Source organism: Tupaia chinensis, unplaced genomic scaffold, assembly GCF_000334495.1.
Source record: "Tupaia chinensis unplaced genomic scaffold, TupChi_1.0 Scaffold144045_1, whole genome shotgun sequence".
NCBI lineage: Eukaryota > Metazoa > Chordata > Mammalia > Scandentia > Tupaiidae > Tupaia > Tupaia belangeri.
In genome coordinates this window covers 803,672-827,219 of record NW_006203897.1, presented here as the reverse complement: position 1 = coordinate 827,219, position 23,548 = coordinate 803,672, and the positions used below count along the sequence as shown (strand labels likewise).

The window sequence follows — 23,548 nt, the reverse complement described above, 5'->3', positions numbered from 1 at the left end:
GGGACCAGCAGTTAGCATAATGGCTATGTCGCTGGACTCCCATGTAGTTGACCATGGTTTGAGTCCCGGGCCTGGCGGCTTAAACTCACGCGGGACACGTGTGCATGCATACCCAAGATCCTGAAAGGAAAATGGAGAAGGGATTGTGGCATGGCCATTCCCTCCGGGGGGGTGATTTTTCGCTTTCTATCTCTCTGTCTCTCTCTGTCTTTCTGGCAAGCGCACGTGCCCTATAGCAAAAACCTCTCCAAAAGAAAAAAAAAAAAAGAACAGGAACCAGCAGATGGTTGTGTCGCTGGACTCCCAGGTAGTCAACTGTGGTTCAAATCCAGACTTGGTGCGTTTAAATGTGCCAGGCACATGTATTTGTATTCCCAAAATTCCAAGAGAATGGTAGAGAAAGGCTTATGGTGTGGCCATCCCCATGGAGGGAGGGTGTGATTTCTTGCTTTCTGTCTCTGCCTCTCTGGTGAGCATACACACCCTATAGGAAAAATCTCTCTCTGTTTGTTTCATTTTTCTCATGTTACTGTCCTTTCTTGTGAAATAATAAAAAACAAATCCTGATATAATGCTTCCCACGTGCTAAGCACTGTTCTAAGTGCTTTACAAAAGGATGGAGACATGACCATGCCCTATGGGTGAGTGCCTTCCCTCTCACTTTCTCTCTTTCTGGCAAACTTACTCAGGCTCTGGTAATTAAAAAAAAAAAAAAAAGGGCCAGCAGGGAGTATCATGGTTAAGGTGCTGGACTTCTATGTGGCCCACCATGGTTCAAGTCCCAGACCTAGCTTGAAAAATCTTGTCAGGCACGTGTACGTGCATGCAAAATCCCAGGAGGAAAATGGAGGAGAAGAGATATCAGCATGGCCATTCACCCTGGGGAAGTGATTTCTCACTCTCCCTTCTTTGTCTCTCTCTGGCTAGTGCATATGCCCTATAGCAAAAACCTTAAAAAAAAAAAAAAAAAAAAGAAAAGAAAAGAAAAGAAAAAGGGAATTAAAACAAGTCTATTTTGAAGGAAAAAAACAGAAATGTATGCATTTTTGTTTGTATTCTGCAAGTTCCAGCAAGCTTTCTATAAATTTTTTTTCTTTTTTTTTTTTTTTTTTTTTTTTTTTTTTTTTGAGAGGTTTTTGCTATAGGGCACGTGCTCTTGCCAAAAGGACAGAGACAGAGAGACAGAAAGTGAGAAATCACCCCCTGGGGGGATGGTCATGCCACAATCCCTTCTTCTCCATTCTCCTCTTGGGATCTTGGGCACGCACATACACTCAGAGTGAGTTTAAGCCACCGGGTCTGGGACTCGAACTGCAGTCAACTACATGGGAGTCCAGCACGTAGCCATTACTCCATCTGCTGGTCCCCCCATAAAGTTTTTAAAGACTCTGCCTTGTATTAATTAATTTCACCCTCAGGGTATTCACTTTGTCAGTGAGGGTACTAAGGCACAGAAAAGTACCACCAGTGATTATACAGCACATGGATTTGAACATGAGTACTTTAATCTGCGTCTGGTTAGAACCAGTATAGTGTATATATCCTATGAGAGTTCTGCATTTGCCTCAGGGAGTTGTCGTGGGAATAAATCAATAAATCAATAAAACCAACATGAAAGTACCTTGTCTAGGATAAATGTGACAAATCAAATTAAACCGTATTCCCATCAGAATCAAATAGTCATCCTACTTGATTGAAGTTCGACTCCTCAGTCGTTATAACTGAAGTCATAAATATGTGACAGCTCATATAGGGGAATGCAGTTTCTGCCCTGCCAGCTGGCTGGCTGTTAGGTGGGAAGATGAATTCCATTCGGAGATATAATGAATTTCTTTAATGAATCAAACTAACTGGACTAGCCTACTTAGTTCAATTAACTCATCAATTTGTACAGCATTGGAAAGAGAGGTTCTTGGGACCAGCAGATAATGTAATGGTTACATTGCTGGACTCCCAGGTGTCGACTGCGGTTCAAGTCCTGGACCTGGCAGCTTAAACTCCTGCCAAACGTGTGTGCGTGCCCAAGATCCCAAGAGGAGAATGGAGGAGAAGGGATTGCAGCATGGCCATCTCCCCTAGGGGGTGATTTCTCGCTTTCTGTCTCTCCAGCAAGTGCCCTAGAGCAAAAATCTCTCTTAAAAAAAAAGAAACAAAGAGAAGTTCTTGAGCTCTGATTTTACTTAGCAGAAGAAATGTGCTTCCCAACCCAGGAAAAAGAAAAGTCATACAAAACACTCTGCCCCAGTGGCCTGTCCAGCTGACGCAGTCTTGAGGCAAAAACCCCCTTTCGTGCTACTAGACGTTATTAAAGCCACAAAAGCCAGCCTGGTACCATTTCTGGAAGTGACCACACGTACTTCCCTCCCCACATTCATAGGGATAGATTTCCATGACAGTTCTTCTGGGAAATGCTCTAACTGGAGGTTCTTTGATGTCATTAGAGCCCACTCACCTCTGGGCTAGTCTTGAGTGCAGAATGACAATCCATGGTTCAGTTTGCTAATTCCAAGCACAGGCCTTTGTTCAAGATAAGTCTTTTTTTTTTTTAATGTATTTTCCTAGACTATTTTTAGAATGTTAATTGGAAAGTGAAAAACTTCCACTTGAGAAATCTGATTTTTTTTTTTTTTTGGAGAGATTTTCACTGTAGGGCGCGTGCGCTCGCCAGACAGACAGAGAGAGAGATAGAGACAGAAAGCGAGAAATCACCCCCCAGGGGGGATGGTCACGCAGCAATCCCTTCTCCTCCATTCTCCTCTCGGGATCTTGGGCACGCACGCACACACGCCCGGCGTGAGTTTTAAGCCACCGGGTCTGGGACACGAACCACGGTCGACTACGTGGGAGTCCAGCGACATAGCCATTACGCTAACTGCTGGTTCCCGAGAAATCTGTTTTTTTCAATCTAGCATTTTGAATGTCCTTAGGGGGCCAGCAGATGGCATCGTGGTTAAGGCACTAGACTCCCACATGGCTAATCATGGTTCCAGTCCCAGACCTGGTGGCTTGAAAAATCATGCCAGGCATGGGTGTATGCAAGCCTAATTCCGAGAGGAGAATGGAGGGAAGGGACTGCAGTATGACCATCCTCCCCGGAGGGGTGATTTCTCTCTTTCCTTCTCTTTGTCGCTCGCTCTCCAGCAAGTGCACTAGCCCTATAACCGGGAAAAAAAAAAAAATAGTCCTTAGGGAGAGAATAGACTTCATTATCTAAAGTAGCTGAGGAGTTACATTTGCACTTGGAAAACTCACCATTATCTCCTCTTGGCTTTTACCCAGGCCCGCCTGCCTGTAAAATGGATGGCTCCTGAAAGCTTATTTGAAGGGATCTACACAATTAAGAGTGATGTCTGGTCATACGGAATATTACTCTGGGAGATCTTCTCGCTTGGTATGTTTGGTACTTGGTGGCCCTCCCGTGGCACTGGGCTTTGCACATTCTGCTCTCTGCACCTGCACACCCCCACCCTCCGTGCCCTCCTGAGTCAGAGTGGGTGAAGTGCCACCGAATGCTCCCACAGCTCCCTGGGTTTAGCCTCCCTGTTTTTGAGTTGTTGATGTCCGTAGGTCTATATTCCTCATTGCCTGTAACCTGCTGAGCAGCAGGAGCCGGCCAGCTCGGAGGTGCAATGGTAACACGCTGCTCATGCAGTGCCGGATCTGTGGGAAGCTCTGGGGTCCCTTTCCCTGTCCAGCTGCCGAACGTCCGCCTCATGGCCCTAGTGGCCAGGAAGGTTGTGGGGGTGGTCATGGCAGGAGATCCTGTTGAGATTGCTTCTTTCACTCTCATACAAAGAAATAAAGTGAAAAAAATAAAAGAGTAGGAACCCTAGCTTTTTTTTAGTTGCAGCCCTGGCCCCATGCGTTGTCTGGCACATGGAAGCTCTCAAAACATGTTTGTTGACTGAATGAATAAACTAGCAAACAAATGAAGAAATGGGTGAATGGTTACACATCTCTAATATTTTTCTCAGGTGTGAATCCTTACCCTGGCATTCCGGTTGATGCTAACTTCTACAAACTCATTCAGAGTGGATTTAAAATGGATCAGCCATTTTATGCCACAGAAGACATGTAAGTTGAAATCATACTCTAGCTTGGTTGAAATCAGACATGTACAGTATGTCTACTTCCAAATGCATGATTTTAATAAAAGCAAAAACTGGGACCAGCAGTTAGTGTAATGGCTACGTCACTGGACTCCCATGTAGTCGACTGAGGTTCGCGTCCCGGACCTGGTGGCTTAAAACGCACGCTGGGTGCATGTGCGTGCGTGCCCAAGATCCCGAGAGGAGAATGGAGGAGGAGGGATTGCGGCATGACCATCCCCCTGGGGGGTGATTTCTCGCTTTCTGTCTCTCTGTCTCTGTCTGTCTGGTGAGCACACACGCCCTATAGCAAAAACCTTTCAAGAAAAAAAGAAAAAAAAGGCAAAAACTGGGACCGGCAGGTGGTACTGTGGTTAAGGACGCTGGACTCCCACATGGCCAACTGTGGTTTGAGTCCCGGACCTGGTGGCTTACTCTCTCTTTCTTTCCCTCCCCCTCTATGGTCAAATTAAAATAAAAGAAAAAAACTTAATGTAAGGTTAATGTGATCTCAAAAAAAAAAAAAAAGGAAGAGAGAAAGAAAGAAGAGAAAAGAAAAAGAAAACTCTTTCTTTTTGATTTGGGATGTCTGAACAAAACAGAACCTCTCCTGTCCTCAAAGACACATGCTTGTAGGCTTTAATTCCCTTGCTTGAGGGACTGTGACAGTGATAGACTCCATCCCCTACCTAATTTCATATTTCTTCAAGTGCACTCTGTCCACATCTAATTTCTCCTTTCTGATATGAGTTCAGCATCTGACAGAGTAACTGTCATGAAACAAACAAGCCATAAACATGTCGCTCCACACGTGTAAATGGTACTTCTTCATATAGGAAGGGATCGGTTTCCCTCAGATTTCCTCACCTTGGCCTTATCCCATTGCTCTTACAGATATTTTATTATGCAGTCCTGCTGGGCTTCCGACGCGAGGGAACGGCCGTCTTTCCTTAATCTAACTTCATTTTTAGGATGTCAGCTGGCAGATGCAGAAGAAGCGGTAGGTACCAGCTGGGGTTTTCTAAAGCATCATTATGAAGGAAATTGGTCATTTAAAACATTCAGTGCTGGCTTCCAAAGAAACAAAGGTATTGAGTGGTCTTTCTCACCATGATTGTCTTGATTGAGCTTTAACAGTTTTATGGGATGAGACATATATTTTTTTAAAGAATTATTTTTATTTAATTTTATTTATTGTTATTATTTTTTAAATCTTTTTTGAAGTTGACCAGAGAGAGACAGAGAGAGAAAAGGAAAGTGAGAAAGTAACCATGCCACCTGCAGGCTCCCAGGATGAGACATATTTATTGATAAGTTTTTTTTTTTTTTTAAGAATTATTTATTTAGGGGCCAGCAGGTGATTGAGGGCGCTGGACTCCCACATGGTTGTGGTTCCAGTCCGGGACCTGATGGCTTGCTTTCTCACTCCCACCCTCCCTCCCCATCCCTCTCTGGTCAAATTAAAATAAATAAATAAATAAATAAAGTTAAATAGTTTGTTAAAAAGAATTATTTAATTTGATTGATTGATTGATTGATTGATTTTCAGTTTGCCACAGGGCACATGTGCTCACCAGAGAGACACAGAGAGAGAGAGAGAGAGAGAGAGAGAAAGTGAGGGAAAAAAAAAAAACTTTCTGAAGATTTCAGCCAATTGATTAATGAATTAAAAACTCTTAAGTATTGGGGCCCCAGATGGCATGGTGGCTAGTTAAGGTACTAGATTCCCACATGACTGACCACGGTTTGAGTCCCAGCCTGGCAACCTGAAAATCCCACTGGGCACATGTGCGTGCATGCCCAAAATCCCAGGAGGAGAAGGAACTGCAGTGTGGCTACTACCCTGGGGGTGATTTCTCACTTTCCCCTCTCTCTGTCTCTGGTGAGTACATGTGCCTTATGACAAAAACAAACAATAAATCAAACTGGTGAGTATCCAGCACAGAGGATTAAACAAGGAAATGAAATGTAATCTGCGTCCTCCGGAAGCCACTGCCTTTCCTAATTCAATGCGAAGCATTAGCACAGAGTGATCGCAGGCGCAGTCACGGGACGAGGTAGAGCAGGAGCAGTGGCCTAGAGTCGAGTGCCAGCTCTGCTGCTCTACTTCCTGATAGCCGTGCCTACGGCGAGTCACCCCACCTCTCGGGGCCTCGGTTTTCCACCTGTCAAATGGGTTGCTAAACTAGATGAACTTGGAATTCCGTCGCACAGTCTACACGGCCACCCCAGGTAGCCCTGCCCACGACAAGCACACCCTTGCTTCCCCTCTGTTGGCGCTGAGCTCCCAGCACAGCCTAGCTAGTCCCTTAGGGAAACTGGCCTTGTCGGCACACCCAGGGCAAACTTCCCTGGCTCATATAAGAATGGGTTTGGACAATCTTCGTTTCTGCTTCATCAAGGACTAGAGGAGTAAAACGACTCAGAGAATCGGGAAGGGGCAAGGAAATACACAGAGAAAACGCGAGTAATCCTTTCAGATCTAACCTCAACACGGTGGAGTCAGATCAGGGAGATCACCAACTGTCATGACATTATTTAGACAATAGTGAACCAATGAAGTTTTTTGTTTGTTTCAGTTTTTTGCTATAAGGTATTTGCACTCGCTGGAGAGAGACAGAGAAAAGGAAAGTGAGCAATCACCCCCCAGAGAGGATGGCCATGCTGCAATCCCTTTTCTTTCCTCCTCCTCTCAGGATTCCGGGCACGCATGCACACACACCTGCGTGACTTGACTCAAACCATGCAGTCGGCATGTGGGATCCAGTGGTTTAATCTCCACGTCACCTACTGATACCCCAATGAAGATGTTTAAGAAGGACAAACATACTTCAGTCTTTAAGACCCAGAAGAGAAACATAACTAAGGATAGAGGAATCATTTTTAAAAATATAAGAAAATTTCTGTACCTCTTTTTGGTAGTACACTTGATAACCTAAGGTTTTGCATTTTAATAAGACATGTATATTCATGTTATTACTTGCACAGTTAAAAAGTCATTTAAAGGGACCAGCAGTTGGCGTAATGGCTATGTCGCTGGACTCCCACGTAGTCGACCGTGGTTCGCGTCCCGGACCTGGTGGCTTCAAACTCACGCTGGGTGTGTGTGCGTGTGCACCCAAGATCCCAAGAGGAGAATGGAGAAGAAGGGATTGCGGTGTGGCCATCCCCCCTAGGGGGTGATTTCTTGCTTTCTGTCTCTCTGTCTCTGTCTGTCTGGTGAGCGCACGCGCCCTATAGCAAAAACCTCTCCAAATAAATAAATAAATAAATAAACTCTTTAAAAAAACAAGTCATTTAAAAATCACCTGAAGAAATGGAAGGGAAGTGACCAGCCAGTGGTGTGATGGTTAAGGCAGCTTGATCCCATAAAGCTGACTAAGCAATTCAAATCTCAGATCTGGTAGCTTGAAAAAAAAAAAAAAAAAAACAGGCATGTGTGTGTGCCCAAAATTCCAAGAAGAGAACAGAGGATAAGGGATTCCAGTTTCTCAATCCTCCCTGGAGGATTCTCTCTCTCTCTCTCTCTCTTTCTCTCTCTCTCTCTCTCATTCTCTTCCCTCCACCCCATGAGCACACATATACAGTGACAAATTTTTAAAAAAGAAAGACGAGGCCAACAGGTAGCATGGTAGTTAAAGTGCTGGACACTCCCACGTGGCCTGCCATGGTTCGAGTCCTGGACCTGGTGGCTTGTTTTCTCACTTTCCCTCTTTCTCTCTGTGTGTCTCTCTGATAAAATTAAATGAATGAATAAATAAAATTAAATAATTAAAAAATAAATAAAGAAAGAAATGAAATGAAATGGAAAGGAAGACATTAAAAGGAGAGATGTATCAGGGATCAGCAGGTGGCGTGGCGGTTAAGGTGCTGTACACTCCCACATGGATGACCATGGTTTGAGTCCTGGACCTGGCAGCTTGCTTTCTCACTTCCCCTCTCTCTCTTTCTTTCTCTCTCTGTGTCTCTCTCTGGTCAAATTAAAATGAATGAATGAATGAATGAATAAAATTAAATAAATCATTCTTAAGAAAAAAAAAAGGAGACATATATTATAACTAGACCCAGTAAGCAATTGGCTGTGGGGATGGAGACTGAGGAGTCGGAGATGGTTCTGACACTTCTAGACTGTGAATGGCAGGTGTGGATGTGCTGCATGTGCAGCGTTCCCAGTGTTTGTGGTATGTCATTAGATGGTTAGAAATTCAGTGCTGAAGATATATATCTGAATTCAGCAGGTCCAGGGGGTCTTAACTATATGTCTACTTCATAAAAACATGGGTGGGAGCCAGCAGGTAGCATAGTGGTTAGGGCGCTGGACTTTCACATGATTGACTACAATTTAAATCCCAGGCCTGGAGGCTTGCTTTCTCACCTTCCCTTTCTTTATCTCTCTGTCTCTGTGTGGTCAAATTAATAATGATTATTATGACAAATAAAATTAAGTAAATAAATAAATGTGGGGGGGGGTTTGTTTTTAGAGGTTTTTGCTATAGGGCACGTGCACTCACCAGAAAGACAGAGAGAGACAGAGAGAAAGAAAGAGAGAAATCACCCCCCAGGAGGGATGGCCTCGCCACAATCCCTTCTCCTCCATTCTCCTCTCGGGATCTTGGGTGCGCGCGCACACACCTGGCATGAGTTTAAGCCACCGGGTCTGGAACTCGAACTGTGGTCGACTACATGGGAGTCCAGAGACATAGCCATCACGCTAACTGCTGGTCCCAATAAATAAATGTTTTTAAAAGCGTGTATAAAGAGTTACCCTTGAGGGCATTGACAAAGCTGTCATTGTGCAGCACGAGGGTTATAATTCAGATGTTTTGATTCATAAAGGTATGGTTTTTCAGAAAGAAAAATGAAGAGTGGGGGATATTCTAGCCTCTGCCTCTTACAGTTAACAGTATAACTGACTATCAGAACACAAACAGAAAGAAAGAAAGAGTGATGGGGAGTGGGGAAAGGGAAGGAGCCTGTAAAATATAAATAAACAGAATACATGATCCCTAAATCACAAAAGTTTTTATAAATAATAAGAGAAACGTGTACAGGTTGAGCTTTCCTAATTAAAAATCTGAAATCCAAACTGCTCCAAAATCCAAAACTTTCTGAGCACTGACATGAAGCCACAAATAGAAAATTCCACCTGACCTCACCTGATGGAACAAGGTCAAAACACTCCCCCCGCCAAAAAAAAAAAAGAAATTTGTGTTAAATTACCTCAGGCTCTGTGTATAAAGTCTGTATAAAAGACAAGTGAGTTTTGCGTTTAGACTTGAGTTTCAGCCACAAAATATCTCATTATGTATTGGGTCATCGGAAAAGTTGAAATATTTTTCTGCTTTTCTATCAAAAATGAGTCTTGACTTTTCTGATGACCAAATATATGTAAATATCAAAAAATAAACAAAAAAAAAATAGAAATAAAAAACTCTTCTGCTCCCGAGTATTTTGGATAGGGATATTCAACCTGTATAAGCTTTTATGTTTGGGACAAAGGAAAATAAAAGGGCAAAGGAAATAAACAAGTTATTCACAATGAAACGCAAATGATCATTAACTATAGAAAAAGATGCTGAACTTTGCTTATCAGGAAACATGCAGGTAAGGAGATAAAATTTGTTGCTTGCCAACGGGGCAGACCTTTGAAGGATTGTTAATACCCACTGATGGGACCAACAGGTGGCGTACTGGTCACGTCACTAGACTTCCGAGTAGTCGAGCACAGTTCAAGTCCCAGATCCGGTGTGTGAGTGCATGCCCAGGATCCCGAGAAGAGAACAGAGGAGAAGGGATTGCGGCATGGCCATCCCCCCTGGGGGGTGATTTCTCGCTTTCCGTCTCTGTCTCTCTCTGTCTTTCTGGCAAGCACACACACCCTTTAGCAAAAATCTCTCTTAAGGGGCCGACAGGTGGCGTGGCGGTTAAGGGCACTGGACTCCCACATGGCTGACTGATTCGAGTCCCAGAACTGGCAGCTTGCTTTCTCACTTTCTCTCCCTCTTTTCCTCTCTCTGGTCAAATTAAAATAAATAAAGTAAAATAAAATAATTATTTTTTGAAAATCTCTCTTTAAAAAGAAATTCTCACTGGGTTAGTGGTTAAGATCTGGACTCTCACGTGGTCAACCACGATACAAGTCCTAGACCTGGCGACTTGAAATTTATGCCAGGCGTATGTGCATGAGTGCTCAGAATCCCAGGAGGAGAAAGGAGGAAGGATTGGACACTCATATATACACACACCTGGCATAAGTTGTGTGGCATGGCCGTCTCCTGTGTATATGTGTGGGGTGATTTCTCACTTTCCCTCTCACTGTCTCCCTCTGTCTCTGTCTCTCTCCATTTCGCTCTCTGGCAAGTGCATGTACCCTATGGCAAAAACCTTAAAAAAAGAAAAGCAAATGCCCACTGTGGGAAGGCTCTGGAGAAAACGGTCCCCAGACGCGACCAGTAGGAGTAGAATAGGACCGTGCGTTCTGTTTTGGATTATGTTGAAGGTCTAAAGGCCAGCCTGGTGATGTGCATCACATCTCACACGTGTGTCCCCTAGCCAGAGACCTCCCTGAGCACCCCAGGTGTGCATGTGCTCCTGATCCAGGCTGGCTGAGCCTGGGAGTGGATCATGGCGTTGAAACCATGCTGCAGGAGCCTGTCTCTCTCTCTCTCTCTCTCTTTTTGTCTCATGTGGAAGAAATAAATAAATTTAAATGTAAAAAAAAGACAGCCAGGGACCAGCGCATGGTGTAACAGTTATGTCATTGGACTTCCACGTAGTTGACTACAGTTTGAGTCCCAGACCTGACAGCTTGCAACTTACGCCAGGAGCATGTGCGTGTGTGCTTAAGATCCTGAGAATGGAGGAGTATGGATAGGAGTGATTTCACTTTGCTATGACATGACTTCTCCATCAATAAACATACCAAAATTGCTTTGTCAATTAATGTGTAGATTTTTAACATTTCTTTATTTAACTTGATTTGTTATTATTATTTTCTAGTTTTATCAGAGAGACAGAGAGAGAGGGAAAGTAAGAAAGCAAGCCACCAGTTCCAGGACTTGAATCGCAGTCGGCCATGTGGAAGTGCAGCACTTTTAACTACCACGCCACCTGCTGGCCCCAATGCGTAGGTCTTTTAAGACCTAAGCATAATAAAAATAATTATCTGCACAAAACAATAGTTTTTGTTTAAATAGTTAACGTATGACACAGACACACAACCTGTAAGTTGTCTTAATCAGATGATAATCTGTTTTCTCTCTCTGCCATTTGCAGATGTATCAGAACATGGACGGCCGTGCTTCGGAACGTCCCTCCGTCTACCAAAATAGGCGAGCTCTCAGCAGAGAGCGAGGTTCAGAGCCGCCCTCTCCACAGGCTCAGGCTGAAGATTCATAGGAGAAATGATTTCATCTTGAGGACTTCATCCCTCCACCTACCTTAAACAGGCTGTAGATTACCAAAACAAGATTAATTTTATCACAAAAAGAAAATATATTATCAACTGCTGCTTTGCCAGACTTTTCTCTAGAATGCTGTCTGCATTTACTCTTTTTTTTTTTTAAAGGGACTTTTGTAATATCAAACATCTTGCGCACAAGGCAGAAAGCACTGATAGCCAACTTATCGGAGTATCTACCTGCGTCCGAAGGCCCCACGCTGGCTCGAGTGAACATTGTGTACCTAAAGTATAGTGTATTCTTGTAAATACATACAACAAAAGCATTTTGCTAAGGAGAAGCTAATATGATTTTTTTAAATCTATGTTTTAAAATAATATGTAACTTTTTCAGCTATTTAGTGATATATTTTATGAATGGAAATAAAATTTCTACTATAGAAATGTTTGCTACCGAATTATTTACATGGCATATTTAGGGCATTCTCTAAACTAGAGTTCATGAACCCACTGAAACTTTGTGTGTGTTTCATTTGTACATATGTTTGTTTGTTTGTTTGTTTGTTTTTCCTATTGAGAAGGCCTATTCTTTTACCAAGTTTTGTTTTTGTTTTGTTTCTTTTTGCCAGAGGGTGTGAGTACTGGCTAGAGAGAGATAGAGAGACAGAGATGAAGAGGGAGAAAGCACCCCACTATGGGGTGTGGTCACACTGTAGTTCCTTCTCCTCCAAATTCTGTTGGGATTTGGGGCATGCATGCATATGCACCCAGTGTCTTTTTCTTTTCTTAAATTTTATTATTTATCTATACATTTATTTATTTAATTTGACCAGAGAGGGACAGAGTGAGAGAATGAGAGAGAGGGAAAATGAGAAAGCAAGCCGCTGGGGCCGGGACTCAAGCTGTGATCTGCCATGTGGGAGTCCAACACCTTTACCCCCCATGCCACCTGCCAGCCCCACTTTTCAAGACTCCTAGGCCATAGGACCAGCAGTTAGCATAATGGCTGGACTCCCATGTAGTCAACCGTGGTTCGAGTCCCGGACCCGGTGGCTTAAACTCACACTGGGCACGTGTACGTGCGTGCCCAAGATCCCGAGAGGAGAATGGAGGAGAAGGGATTGTGGTGTGGCCATCCTCCCTGGGGGGTGGTTTCTCGCTTTCTATCTCTCTCTCTGTCTTTCCAGCGAGCACTCATGCCCTATGGCAAAAACCTCTCCGAAAAAGAAAAAGACTCCTAGGCCAGGATTTTAAGTGTGCGTTCAGCCATGTGGAATCTGGCTCCCTGAACCATCAGGCTACGGAGCTAGCCCTCAGCAGGTTCTTAAACACGTCTATGGCTCCTGCCGCACTAAGACAGGAATGACTGACGTGACGTGTCTGCTCTCTTCTCTGCAGCCCCATCACTTGGTTTGCTCTCAGTTCCCTTCCTTCGAAACGTGGCACCCTCCATCCCCTTGGCTTATCAACCTGACTTGTCCCGATCTCCTTCCATGCCAGGTGCCACCAAGTTCAGCCTTGTCTTCCTTCTCCATTGGCCGCCCTTCTGCGTAGTGGTGGCAGATGAGGGCTCTGGACCCAGTCTGCCGAGGCTGGGATTCTCATCCCTCCACCTCTTAACCATGTCACTCGGGCAAGTAATTCAACTCCTCTAGCCTCAGTTTCCTGTTCTGGAACATGGTACAATTATAGCCCCTCAGAGGGTCGCTAGAAAAATTACATTAAACATGTAACTTACACAGGTTATAAGGATGACGGGATCATCAAAAAGTTTACGGAAACATGCATATTGTGAAAAACCTGTGTGTTGATTTTCAACTTTTTTGCATCAAAATAAACTCATACTTTAATTTCAGTTTTCCATCAACATGTTGAAGTCTTCCCATCTAAATATAGAACAAAAACATATATGGTCCAGCAGGTGTCCCACACGGTCGACCACAGTTTGAGTCTTGGACCTGGTGGCTTGAACATCACATGTGTGTGACTCCCAGGAGGAGAATGGAAGAGGAGGGATTGTGGCATGGCCATCCCCCCGGGGGGTGATTTCTCACTGTCTCTCTTGCTATCTCTCTCACTCTGTCTCTGTCTCTCTGATAAGAGCATACTCACTCTGGGGCAAAAACCTAACAAAAAAAAGTCCAAAAACACATAAAACACTTGGATCAATGCTGGCTCGTGTGTGCGACCCAGTATTCTCATATGCGTTTTCCTTTCAGAGTTTAGCTTGTCGTAGGGCAGGACACCATGAACTTGCTCAGATTCCGTGAACCTCCTCGCCTAATGCTTCCCCAGTCTCTCTCTCATCCAGTGCTTTCACTAAGCCAACGCCAGACCCATCTTCCTGAAATACTGATTTGCATGGCTCACTCACTGGAGCGCTCCAGCGGCCCCTAGTGCCTGGCAGCCTGTGCCAACCTGCCTTCCCAGCACAGCCGGCTCTGCTTCCTGCTCGGGAGTTGGCTGGACTCCCATGTAGTCAACCGTGGTTCGAGTCCCGGACCCGGTGGCTTAAACTCACACTGGGCACGTGTACGTGCGTGCCCAAGATCCCGAGAGGAGAATGGAGGAGAAGGGATTGTGGTGTGGCCATCCTCCCTGGGGGGTGGTTTCTCGCTTTCTATCTCTCTCTCTGTCTTTCCAGCGAGCACTCATGCCCTATGGCAAAAACCTCTCCGAAAAAGAAAAAGACTCCTAGGCCAGGATTTTAAGTGTGCGTTCAGCCATGTGGAATCTGGCTCCCTGAACCATCAGGCTACGGAGCTAGCCCTCAGCAGGTTCTTAAACACGTCTATGGCTCCTGCCGCACTAAGACAGGAATGACTGACGTGACGTGTCTGCTCTCTTCTCTGCAGCCCCATCACTTGGTTTGCTCTCAGTTCCCTTCCTTCGAAACGTGGCACCCTCCATCCCCTTGGCTTATCAACCTGACTTGTCCCGATCTCCTTCCATGCCAGGTGCCACCAAGTTCAGCCTTGTCTTCCTTCTCCATTGGCCGCCCTTCTGCGTAGTGGTGGCAGATGAGGGCTCTGGACCCAGTCTGCCGAGGCTGGGATTCTCATCCCTCCACCTCTTAACCATGTCACTCGGGCAAGTAATTCAACTCCTCTAGCCTCAGTTTCCTGTTCTGGAACATGGTACAATTATAGCCCCTCAGAGGGTCGCTAGAAAAATTACATTAAACATGTAACTTACACAGGTTATAAGGATGACGGGATCATCAAAAAGTTTACGGAAACATGCATATTGTGAAAAACCTGTGTGTTGATTTTCAACTTTTTTGCATCAAAATAAACTCATACTTTAATTTCAGTTTTCCATCAACATGTTGAAGTCTTCCCATCTAAATATAGAACAAAAACATATATGGTCCAGCAGGTGTCCCACACGGTCGACCACAGTTTGAGTCTTGGACCTGGTGGCTTGAACATCACATGTGTGTGACTCCCAGGAGGAGAATGGAAGAGGAGGGATTGTGGCATGGCCATCCCCCCGGGGGGTGATTTCTCACTGTCTCTCTTGCTATCTCTCTCACTCTGTCTCTGTCTCTCTGATAAGAGCATACTCACTCTGGGGCAAAAACCTAACAAAAAAAAGTCCAAAAACACATAAAACACTTGGATCAATGCTGGCTCGTGTGTGCGACCCAGTATTCTCATATGCGTTTTCCTTTCAGAGTTTAGCTTGTCGTAGGGCAGGACACCATGAACTTGCTCAGATTCCGTGAACCTCCTCGCCTAATGCTTCCCCAGTCTCTCTCTCATCCAGTGCTTTCACTAAGCCAACGCCAGACCCATCTTCCTGAAATACTGATTTGCATGGCTCACTCACTGGAGCGCTCCAGCGGCCCCTAGTGCCTGGCAGCCTGTGCCAACCTGCCTTCCCAGCACAGCCGGCTCTGCTTCCTGCTCGGGAGTAGCTGTGTGACGCGGTCTCTCTAGCCAGCTAGACCTTGGCCGTTCCTACCTCTGGGTTTTCTTTTCTTCACCTCCTCCACCTGGATGCCAACTCCTCCTCCTTTTCCTATTTAAATTCCTGTTCGTGACCAGAGTTAAGCTCTGTCTTCAGGTCTTTCCCAGAGCCATTCTCATTAGCGGTGCTTCTTCCACTGAACTCCCGTCAGGGTTTCTGGTCTACACAATCCAGGTGGCCCTTAATGTAGAGTCTACCCACCTTGTACTGTTATCTTCTTAGGTAAATGTTGTATTTTTTTCTTTTCATGATAGGAGAGCTTGCTGTATAGGGGGGTGGGCACCTTTGTCTCGTCATGCTTATGGGAACCCCCATTCCCAGACCCTACACTCCTCAAAACCCTGGGCATTCATGTGGGTACTCATGCATGTCTAGGGGTTTTTTGTTTTTGTTTTTCAGGCCAACCCAGTGATCCAAACCTGAGGCTGGCCATATGGCTTCCAGCCTTTCAGGAAGCTGTACCATCATGGATGGGCCAAGCTGTTCTATACTTTCAACTGGATTTTAAGAAAGTTGAAAGTAGGTATGATTTCTGCCAAGTGGTATGCTTAACTTACTCTTTTTTTTAGAATTATTTTATTTAACTTTATTCATTTTTTAAAAGAATTATTTAACTTTTATTTATTTATATATTTATTTAAATTTGACCAGAGAGAGACAGAGCAAGAGAAAGAAAGTGAAAAAGCAAGCTGCCAGGTCCAGGTCTCGAACTGTGGTTGTCCATATGGGAGTCCAGTGCTCTTAACCACCACACCACCCACTGGCCCCTATTCATTTATTTTAATTTGACTAGAGAAAGACAGAGAGTGAGAGAGCGAGAGAGAGCAAGCCACCAGGTCTGGGACTTGAACCATGGTCAGCCCTGTGGGAGTCCAGTACCTTTAATCATCACGCTACCTACTGGTCCCCATATGTTTAACTTCTACTGGTGTATATAGTCAGGATACAGTAAACATATGTATTCGATTATATTTTATCTACTCAAGTAAAAACATAAAATGCTTCAATGCTCAATGTTGTTTTTTTTTGTTTTTGTTTTGTTTTGTTTGTTTGTTTTTTTGAGAGGTTTTTGCTGTAGGGCGTGTGCGCTCACCAGACAGAGAGACAGAGAGAAAGCGAGAAATCGCCCCCCAGGGGGGGGATGGCCATACCACAATCCCTTTTCCTCCATTCTCCTCTCGGCATCTTGGGCACACACGCACACATGCCCGGCATGAGTTTTAATGACCCATCCCGGGTCCGGGACATGAACCACAGTCGACTACGTGGGAGTCCAGCAACATAGCCATTACGCTAACTGCTGGTCCCTATGTTAAGTTTTTAAATATTTAAGTAGTTTTGAATTTTTACTCATAGTAATACGTGAAATCCCCATTTTTGAAATACATGTGTACATTATATATTTACGTCAGAGGGCATGTGTGCTTACCAGAGACAGAGAGAGAGGGAGAGTGTCAAGGCGACCTCCGGTGGAGTGCAGTTGTGCCACAGCCCCCTCTCCATTTCCCCATGTACTGGAATTTGGGGCATGCCTGCACACACATGCACTTGGAATGTTTTTCAAGCCACTGGGGTTGGGACTTAAACTTCATGGTCAGCTCTTTGGGATCCCTTAACCACCTGGCCATGAAGCGGACTGAAATCCCCCTTTATTTACACAGCCCTGAGGATAATCTTCCCCACTTTCTTATCCGAATACAGTTCCATCACTCACACATGTTACACCCACAACACCCACAGCTTTGCTTTTCCACAGACTCCCAACAGCCACTCATCCAATGTGCTTTCTGTCCTTCATGAGGTGTCGGTATCTGCCCACATGCACTTGTTTGTGGGGCCCTTGTTCTGTGCTAAGCATTGTGCTGAGAACCAGCTACGCATGATCTCAACCCCACAGCCACCTGTGAGGTAGGCCCTAAAATTGTACCACTTTGGGACCGGCAGATGGTGTAGTGGCTAAGGCCCTGGACTCCCACATGGTTGACCGTGGTTCGAATCCCAGACCTGGCAGCTTGAAAATCATGCCGGGGGAGGGCGGGCTGACAGGTGGCGTGGTGGTTAAGGTGGCTGGACTCCCACATGTCTGACCGCAGTTCAAGTCCCAAACCTAGCAGCTTGCTTTCTCACTTTCCTTTTCTCTCTCTGTCTCTCTCTGGTCAACTTCAATAAGATACAATAATTACAATAAATAAAATTAAATTAAATTGTAAAAAGAAAAAAGAAAAGAAAATGCTGAGCACGTGTCCGTGCATGCCCAAATTCCTGAGGGGCGAATGGAGGAGAAGGGGTTGCGATACAACCATCGACCCTGGGAAGTGATTTCTTGCTTTCTCTCTCTCTGTCTCTTCCACATGCACACACACTATATGGCAAAATCTCTAAAAAAAAATTAAACATTACACTATTTTTTCTGAGGATATTGAAATGTATGTTAATAACTTACAATCTCTGAGACCCACCTTTTTTCCCCAATAATTATTTTATTTAACTTTATTTATTTATTTAAATTTGAGCAGAGAGGGATAGAGCTGGGGGTGGGGCCAGCAGTTAGCGTGATGGCTATGTCGCTGAACTCCCATGTAGCCGACTGCAGTTTGAGTCCCGGGTCCGGTGACTTAAATTTAAGCCAGGTGCGTGTGCGTGTGTGCCTAAGATCCCGAGAGGAGAATGGAGGAGAAGGGATTGCAGTGCGGCCATCCCCCTGGGGGGTGATTTCTTACTTTCTATCTCTCTGTCTCTCTCTATCTTTCTGGCAAGTGCATACGCTCTATAGGAAAAAAAATTCTCCAAAAAAAAAAAATTAAATGTATTTCTTCCATGAACACTCGCGTGTGCACATGCACGAGAGAAAGAGAGCAAAGTCCCCAGCCGGGTTCCAAGGCTGCCGTCCACGCCCCAGCCTCAGCCGGCCCCAGAGCACAGGCACACTCGCCCAGTGTACACAAGGAGGTCCTGCACTTGGGCCGGGCAGCATCACTTTACCACTGTGCAACCACCTCCCCCTTCATGCCCTGCTAGCGTTTACCTTGAGGTTGCTCTTGGGCCTACTGCATTTTATTTTTCGTACGTACTTTTCTGCTGTAGTAAAAAGGGCAGCACAAAAGTTCCCATTTTAATCGTCTTCGAATATACAGTCCTGTGTGCTCCCGTGGTTGTGAAACAGATCTCCACAACACTTCTCATCTTGCAGATCTGAAACTCTGTACCTACTTTAAAAAACAAAACAAAAAACTCCCCGTTCCTCCTGCCTCCGTCCCTGGTAACCGCCACTGTACTTTCGGTTTCTGAGTCTGACTACTGTAGGTAGCTAATGCAAGCGGGATCGTGGAACATTTTGCCCCTTCAAGTCTGACGTTTGCCTAAGCATAGCGTTCTCAAGGTTCATCCTGTGGTAGCGTCTGTGTCACCTTCTTAGAAACACCGCTTCCTTTTGGTCTGCAGCAGTCTTTCTAGCTTTGAGTGCTGTATTGTTTTATTTTTACTTATTTTTTAATAATTATTTTATTTTACTTTATTTATTTACTTATTTGAATTTTACCCGAGAGGGACAGAGTGAGAGAGAGAAAGTGAGAAAGCAGGTCATCAGGTCTGGGACTTGAACTGTGCTCAGCCATGTGGGAGTCCAGCGCCCTTAACCACCATGCCACCTGTGGCCCCCATACTGTTTTATTTTTACTTTTCTATTATCCTGACAGGATTTGAGGAGGAAATAGAATCACAGGCACTTGGTAAGCCATCTTAAACTGCTTGTCAAAAATGCATGTTGGGGCCAGCAGATGGTGTAATGGTTATGTCCCTGGACTCCCACATAGTCGACCGTGGTTTGAGTCCCAGACCAGGTGGCTTAAAACTCATACCAGGTACATGTGCGTGAATGGCCAAGATCCCAAAAGGAGAATGGAGGAGAAGAGCTTGTGGTGTGTACCCCCAGATTCTGCTCTCTCTCAAAAGAAAAAAAAAACCTCGTTATGCTACCAAGATTCATCCAGGTGTTACTACATGAGGCTGAAGTTCTTTGTTATATGGATATGCCGGGTGGACATACAATTACCACTGTTTTTTCACACTGGTGATTTCTAAATATTTAGTTCTCTTGGGAGCCGGCAGTTAGCATAATGGCTATGTCGCTAGACTCCCACGTAGTCGACCACGGTTCACATCCCGGACCCGGTGGCTTAAAACTCACGCCGGGCACGTGTGCGTGCGTGCCCAAGATCCCGAGAGGAGAATGGAGGAGAAGGGATTGCGGCGTGACCATCCCCCCCGGGGGGTGATTTCTTGCTTTCTGTCTCTATGTCTCTCTCTGTCTGTCTGGTGCGCGCACGCGCCCTGTAGCGAAAACCTCTTAAAAAAAAAAAATTTAGTTCCCTGGGTCAGGTTGATGGGAGTTCACAGGTGTTTTTCATATATGGTACTTTATAGCATATCTACTATATGTGCCAAGTGTCATATTTAAAATGCAACGTTTTCTGCATAATCATAGCACTCAAGCTCTTGAGGGACAGTGAAATTAGACTCTATTCATCCATTAATAAATATCACATTAAGCCCGACTCCTACCACAGACGTCGTTTTGATTCCGAGCGAACTGTATTCTACCCTAACTTCCCATTTCTTTCTTCACATGGTGTAAGAACACAGCTCACAAGCACTGATTCTGAAGTGTTGCTGTTTTGCTGGGGCAACGCCTCCTGCCAGGCCTTTGTAGTTACTTTGCCAGTAGGTGGCGCCCGGGCACTATTGTTTTGTAACTGCCCTGGGCAACAGGGTTGAGGTCATTCCTCACCTTTGCCCTCTGGAATGGTGGCAAATTTTAAGTAGCAGAATTAAAGGAAAAGTCAGTCTGAGGTTAGAAGGAAAAACAACCCTCTCTGTAGATAACCTCAATTCCTCTATTCAGTATTCAGCTGTTTATTGACTGGCAACAGGTGTGCTTTTGATGTGCCCTGTCATGTTCCCAGCGCTGACCAACATATTGTCAGATCCTCTTTCGTCCCACTTTTTAAAAACTTCATTACTGAGCCAGCTGGTGGCATGGTGGTTAAGGTGGTTGGATCTCACACGACTAGTTCGAATCCCAGACCTGGTGACTTGAAAACCACACTGTGTGTGGGCACTAGAATAAAGACGAGATTGTGGCTGTAGCCATCCTCCCCCTGGGAGGCACCCATGGGGCATGTGTGTTGCTGGAAGAGAGAAAGAGATGGTGAGAAATCACCCCCAAGGGGAATGGCCACGCCATATTCCCTTCTCCTCCATTCTCCTCTCAGGATTTTGGGTGCTCTTGCTCCTAGCTGAGCCCCTGACCATTTACTAAGTACCAATTGTGTTAAGCACCTGGGGAACACAAAGAAAGAATAAAACTTAGTTCCTGTCCTAACAATGGCAGATGAGAAATCAAGTTCATCGTAGGTAGACCCTGACCTGTCTGAAATATCAGGGAAAGCTTCCCTGGGGTCATGATAATGTTAAAGACACCCAAAGTGTGTGTGACTCCGTTACTCAGAGCGAAATACGGCCCCTGCTGGATTGCGTTACAGGAAGTTCGGCTGGTGACGTCCACCAGAGATCTCGGCTCCCTGGACTGGAACCCTGAGCCTGTGTTTGCTCATTGCACAAGCGGCCTGGCTTACGGAGGCGTTGAAAACATGCTAAGCCGGGGTTGCACAATGAGCAGAGTGGGCGTCACTCACTCACGGAGAGGGGAGCCCTACGTGCTGCTGCCTCGTCGGGCGCCAGCCATGGACATGGAGAAGGTCAACGCCATGGACTTCGGGGAATTCGTGGATGTGTTCGGGAACGTCATCGAGAGGTGTCCTCTGGTTGCAGCTGCTGTCTGGTCCCAGCGCCCGTTCTCAGACCTGGAGGATTTAGAGAAGCACTTTTCTGCCTTTATTGATGCTCTTCCACAATCAGGTGAGGTTTCCACATGAAACCCTCTGCACACGGGCTTCAAATATGCGGGCCACAGTATCCTCGCTTTAGATCTTTCGGTCCAGCCGCTTCTACTCCATGTGCTTAGCTGTTTGTACTGGAAGGTTTCCTCAGGTTTGGGAACAAGAGTTGAGGCTTGCAAGGTGTCAGGTGGCCTGGAAGGACAGATACTGGCGAAGGTCAAGTGGCTGTGAAATATGAAGGCTGTAAGGTCAGGGAGGAGCAGGGTGAAAGGCCCCGGAGGAGCTTCCAGGGCAAAGGCCGAGGGCCCACCCTGTCCCCGTGAGTGCTCACTGAGGGAATGTCCTGTATGCGAGAGGAGTTGGCCCCTATCAGAATATCTCGGAGCCCAAGGGGACAGCCAATGGCTGGGGCATTTTTACCAGAAAGAGCCAGTTTGGACTGGAATGCTGAAAGTGAACACTTTCAGATCAGCAACTCTGGGTGGGGGGGGTGTTGGGGGGGGCGTTGTAGATCTGGAAGAATCCTGGAGAAAGGGAAAGAAGTGGTTGATTCCTTCTAGGGAGAGGAAAAAACTCAGACCACCTGGGTGAGGGGTGGGGAGAAGAGGTGGCGGTTTGGGCCAACCCTGAGTGACTCAGAATGACACACAGCTTCCCGGTCATTCAGAGGCAAGGAGCAGCAGCCCAGGTGCCTCTCCCCCTGCTCATTCTCTGCAGAAGCCTGAGAAGCCCTGAGGGGTCAGAGGACAAGGGCAGCCTCCCCGGCAGCCTGCCCCAGACTGGGGCTGTGGTGCCGACTGTTCTATCAAGGAGCCCAGACACAGGATCGCCCACCAGGGCAGTGGCTTCCAATTGTCAGACGAGTGTCTCCAAAATCAGGAGGTCATTTTAATTCACTTTAGGCACATCTAGGAAGATAATATTATAAAATCAAACTGGTGGGGCTGGGGCAGGTGGTGTGGAGGTTAAGGCGCTGGACTCCCACATGGCCCACTGTGGTTAGAGTCCTGGACCTGGTGACTTGCTTTCTCATTGTCCCTTTCTCTGTATCTCTCTGGTCAAATTGAAAAATAATAGTAATAATAATAACAAATAAAATAATCCTAAGTAAAAGTGCATCCTTATTTGCTGACTACAAAGAAAGTATACTGCTAATTAGACTAAGACACAGTGGTTTCTTATCACTTATGATTTTCATTTCATTTATTTAATACAATATTTTGTGTATTGAAATGCCCTTTAGACTTATTTAAACATAGTTTTATTTTATATTATTTTCTGCATACATATAAAGGAAATATAAGCAAATAAAATTAAACTATTCTAAAAATTATGCAGGCAGTAAAATATTAAGACTGCTAGGCCTACAGCAGTTAGTCGAAAGGTGACAGTGTCTGTAAGGCACTGATGGATTCTTTTTATTTTTTAGGGAGATTTTTGCTATAAAGTGCATGCACTCACCAGAGAGACAAAGAAAGAGAGACAGAAAGCAAGAAATCACCCCCCTGGGGGAGGGGTAGCCACGCTGCAATCCCTTCTCCTTCATTCTCCTCTTGGGATTTTGGGCACACGCACATGCACCCAGAGTTAATTTTAAGCTGTCAGGTCCAGGATTTGAACTGTGGTTGGCTACATGGGAGTCCAGTGACATAACAATTATGCCATCTGCTGGTCCCAGTGCTTGGGAATAAATTTTTAAAAATAAAATAAAATAAATTAAAAAAATTATTCATTTATTTAATTCCATTTGTTATTATTATTAATTTTTAATTTGACCAGAGAGAGAGAGAGAGACAGGGAAAGTGAGAAAGCAAGCCACCAGGACCAGGATTCAAACCATGGTCAGCCATGTGGGAATCCAGCACCTTTAACCACCACACCACCTACTGGCCCCTCCAATACTTACTTTTTTTTTTTTTTTGGAGAGTTTTTTTGTTGTTGTTTGTTTGTTTGTTTTGCTATAGGGCGCATGTGCTCACCAGAAAGACAGAGAGAGACAGAGAGACAGAAAACGAGAAATCACCCCCAGGGGGAATGGCCATGCCACAATCCCTTTTCCTCCATTCTCCTCTCGGGATCTTGGGCACACATGCACATGTGCCCAGTGTGAGTTTAAGCCACCGGGTCTGGGACTCGAACCGCGATCGACTATGTGGGAGTCCAGTGACATAGCCATTACGTTAACTGCTGGT

The 23,548-nt window shown here is 45.3% G+C and overlaps 2 protein-coding genes across 2 annotated transcripts in view; both read left to right on the top strand.

The window, feature by feature from the left end:
* The window catches only part of FLT3 (fms related receptor tyrosine kinase 3), a 106,220-nt gene extending 94,341 nt beyond the window's left edge, over positions 1 to 11,879 (top strand). Inside the window, exons 21-24 of the mRNA XM_027767222.1 lie at positions 3,280 to 3,391; positions 3,975 to 4,074; positions 4,983 to 5,088; positions 11,364 to 11,879. Of these exons, the coding sequence (XP_027623023.1) occupies positions 3,280 to 3,391; positions 3,975 to 4,074; positions 4,983 to 5,088; positions 11,364 to 11,486 (441 nt within the window). The 3' untranslated portion in view covers positions 11,487 to 11,879. The remainder of the gene's footprint in view (positions 1 to 3,279; positions 3,392 to 3,974; positions 4,075 to 4,982; positions 5,089 to 11,363) is intronic.
* A 9,187-nt stretch (positions 11,880 to 21,066) lies between these two features.
* The window catches only part of URAD (ureidoimidazoline (2-oxo-4-hydroxy-4-carboxy-5-) decarboxylase), a gene marked incomplete in the record, with an annotated part of 22,715 nt that continues 20,233 nt past the window's right edge, over positions 21,067 to 23,548 (top strand). The window contains 1 exon segment of the mRNA XM_014583108.2: positions 21,067 to 21,375. Within this exon segment, the coding sequence (XP_014438594.1) occupies positions 21,108 to 21,375 (268 nt within the window).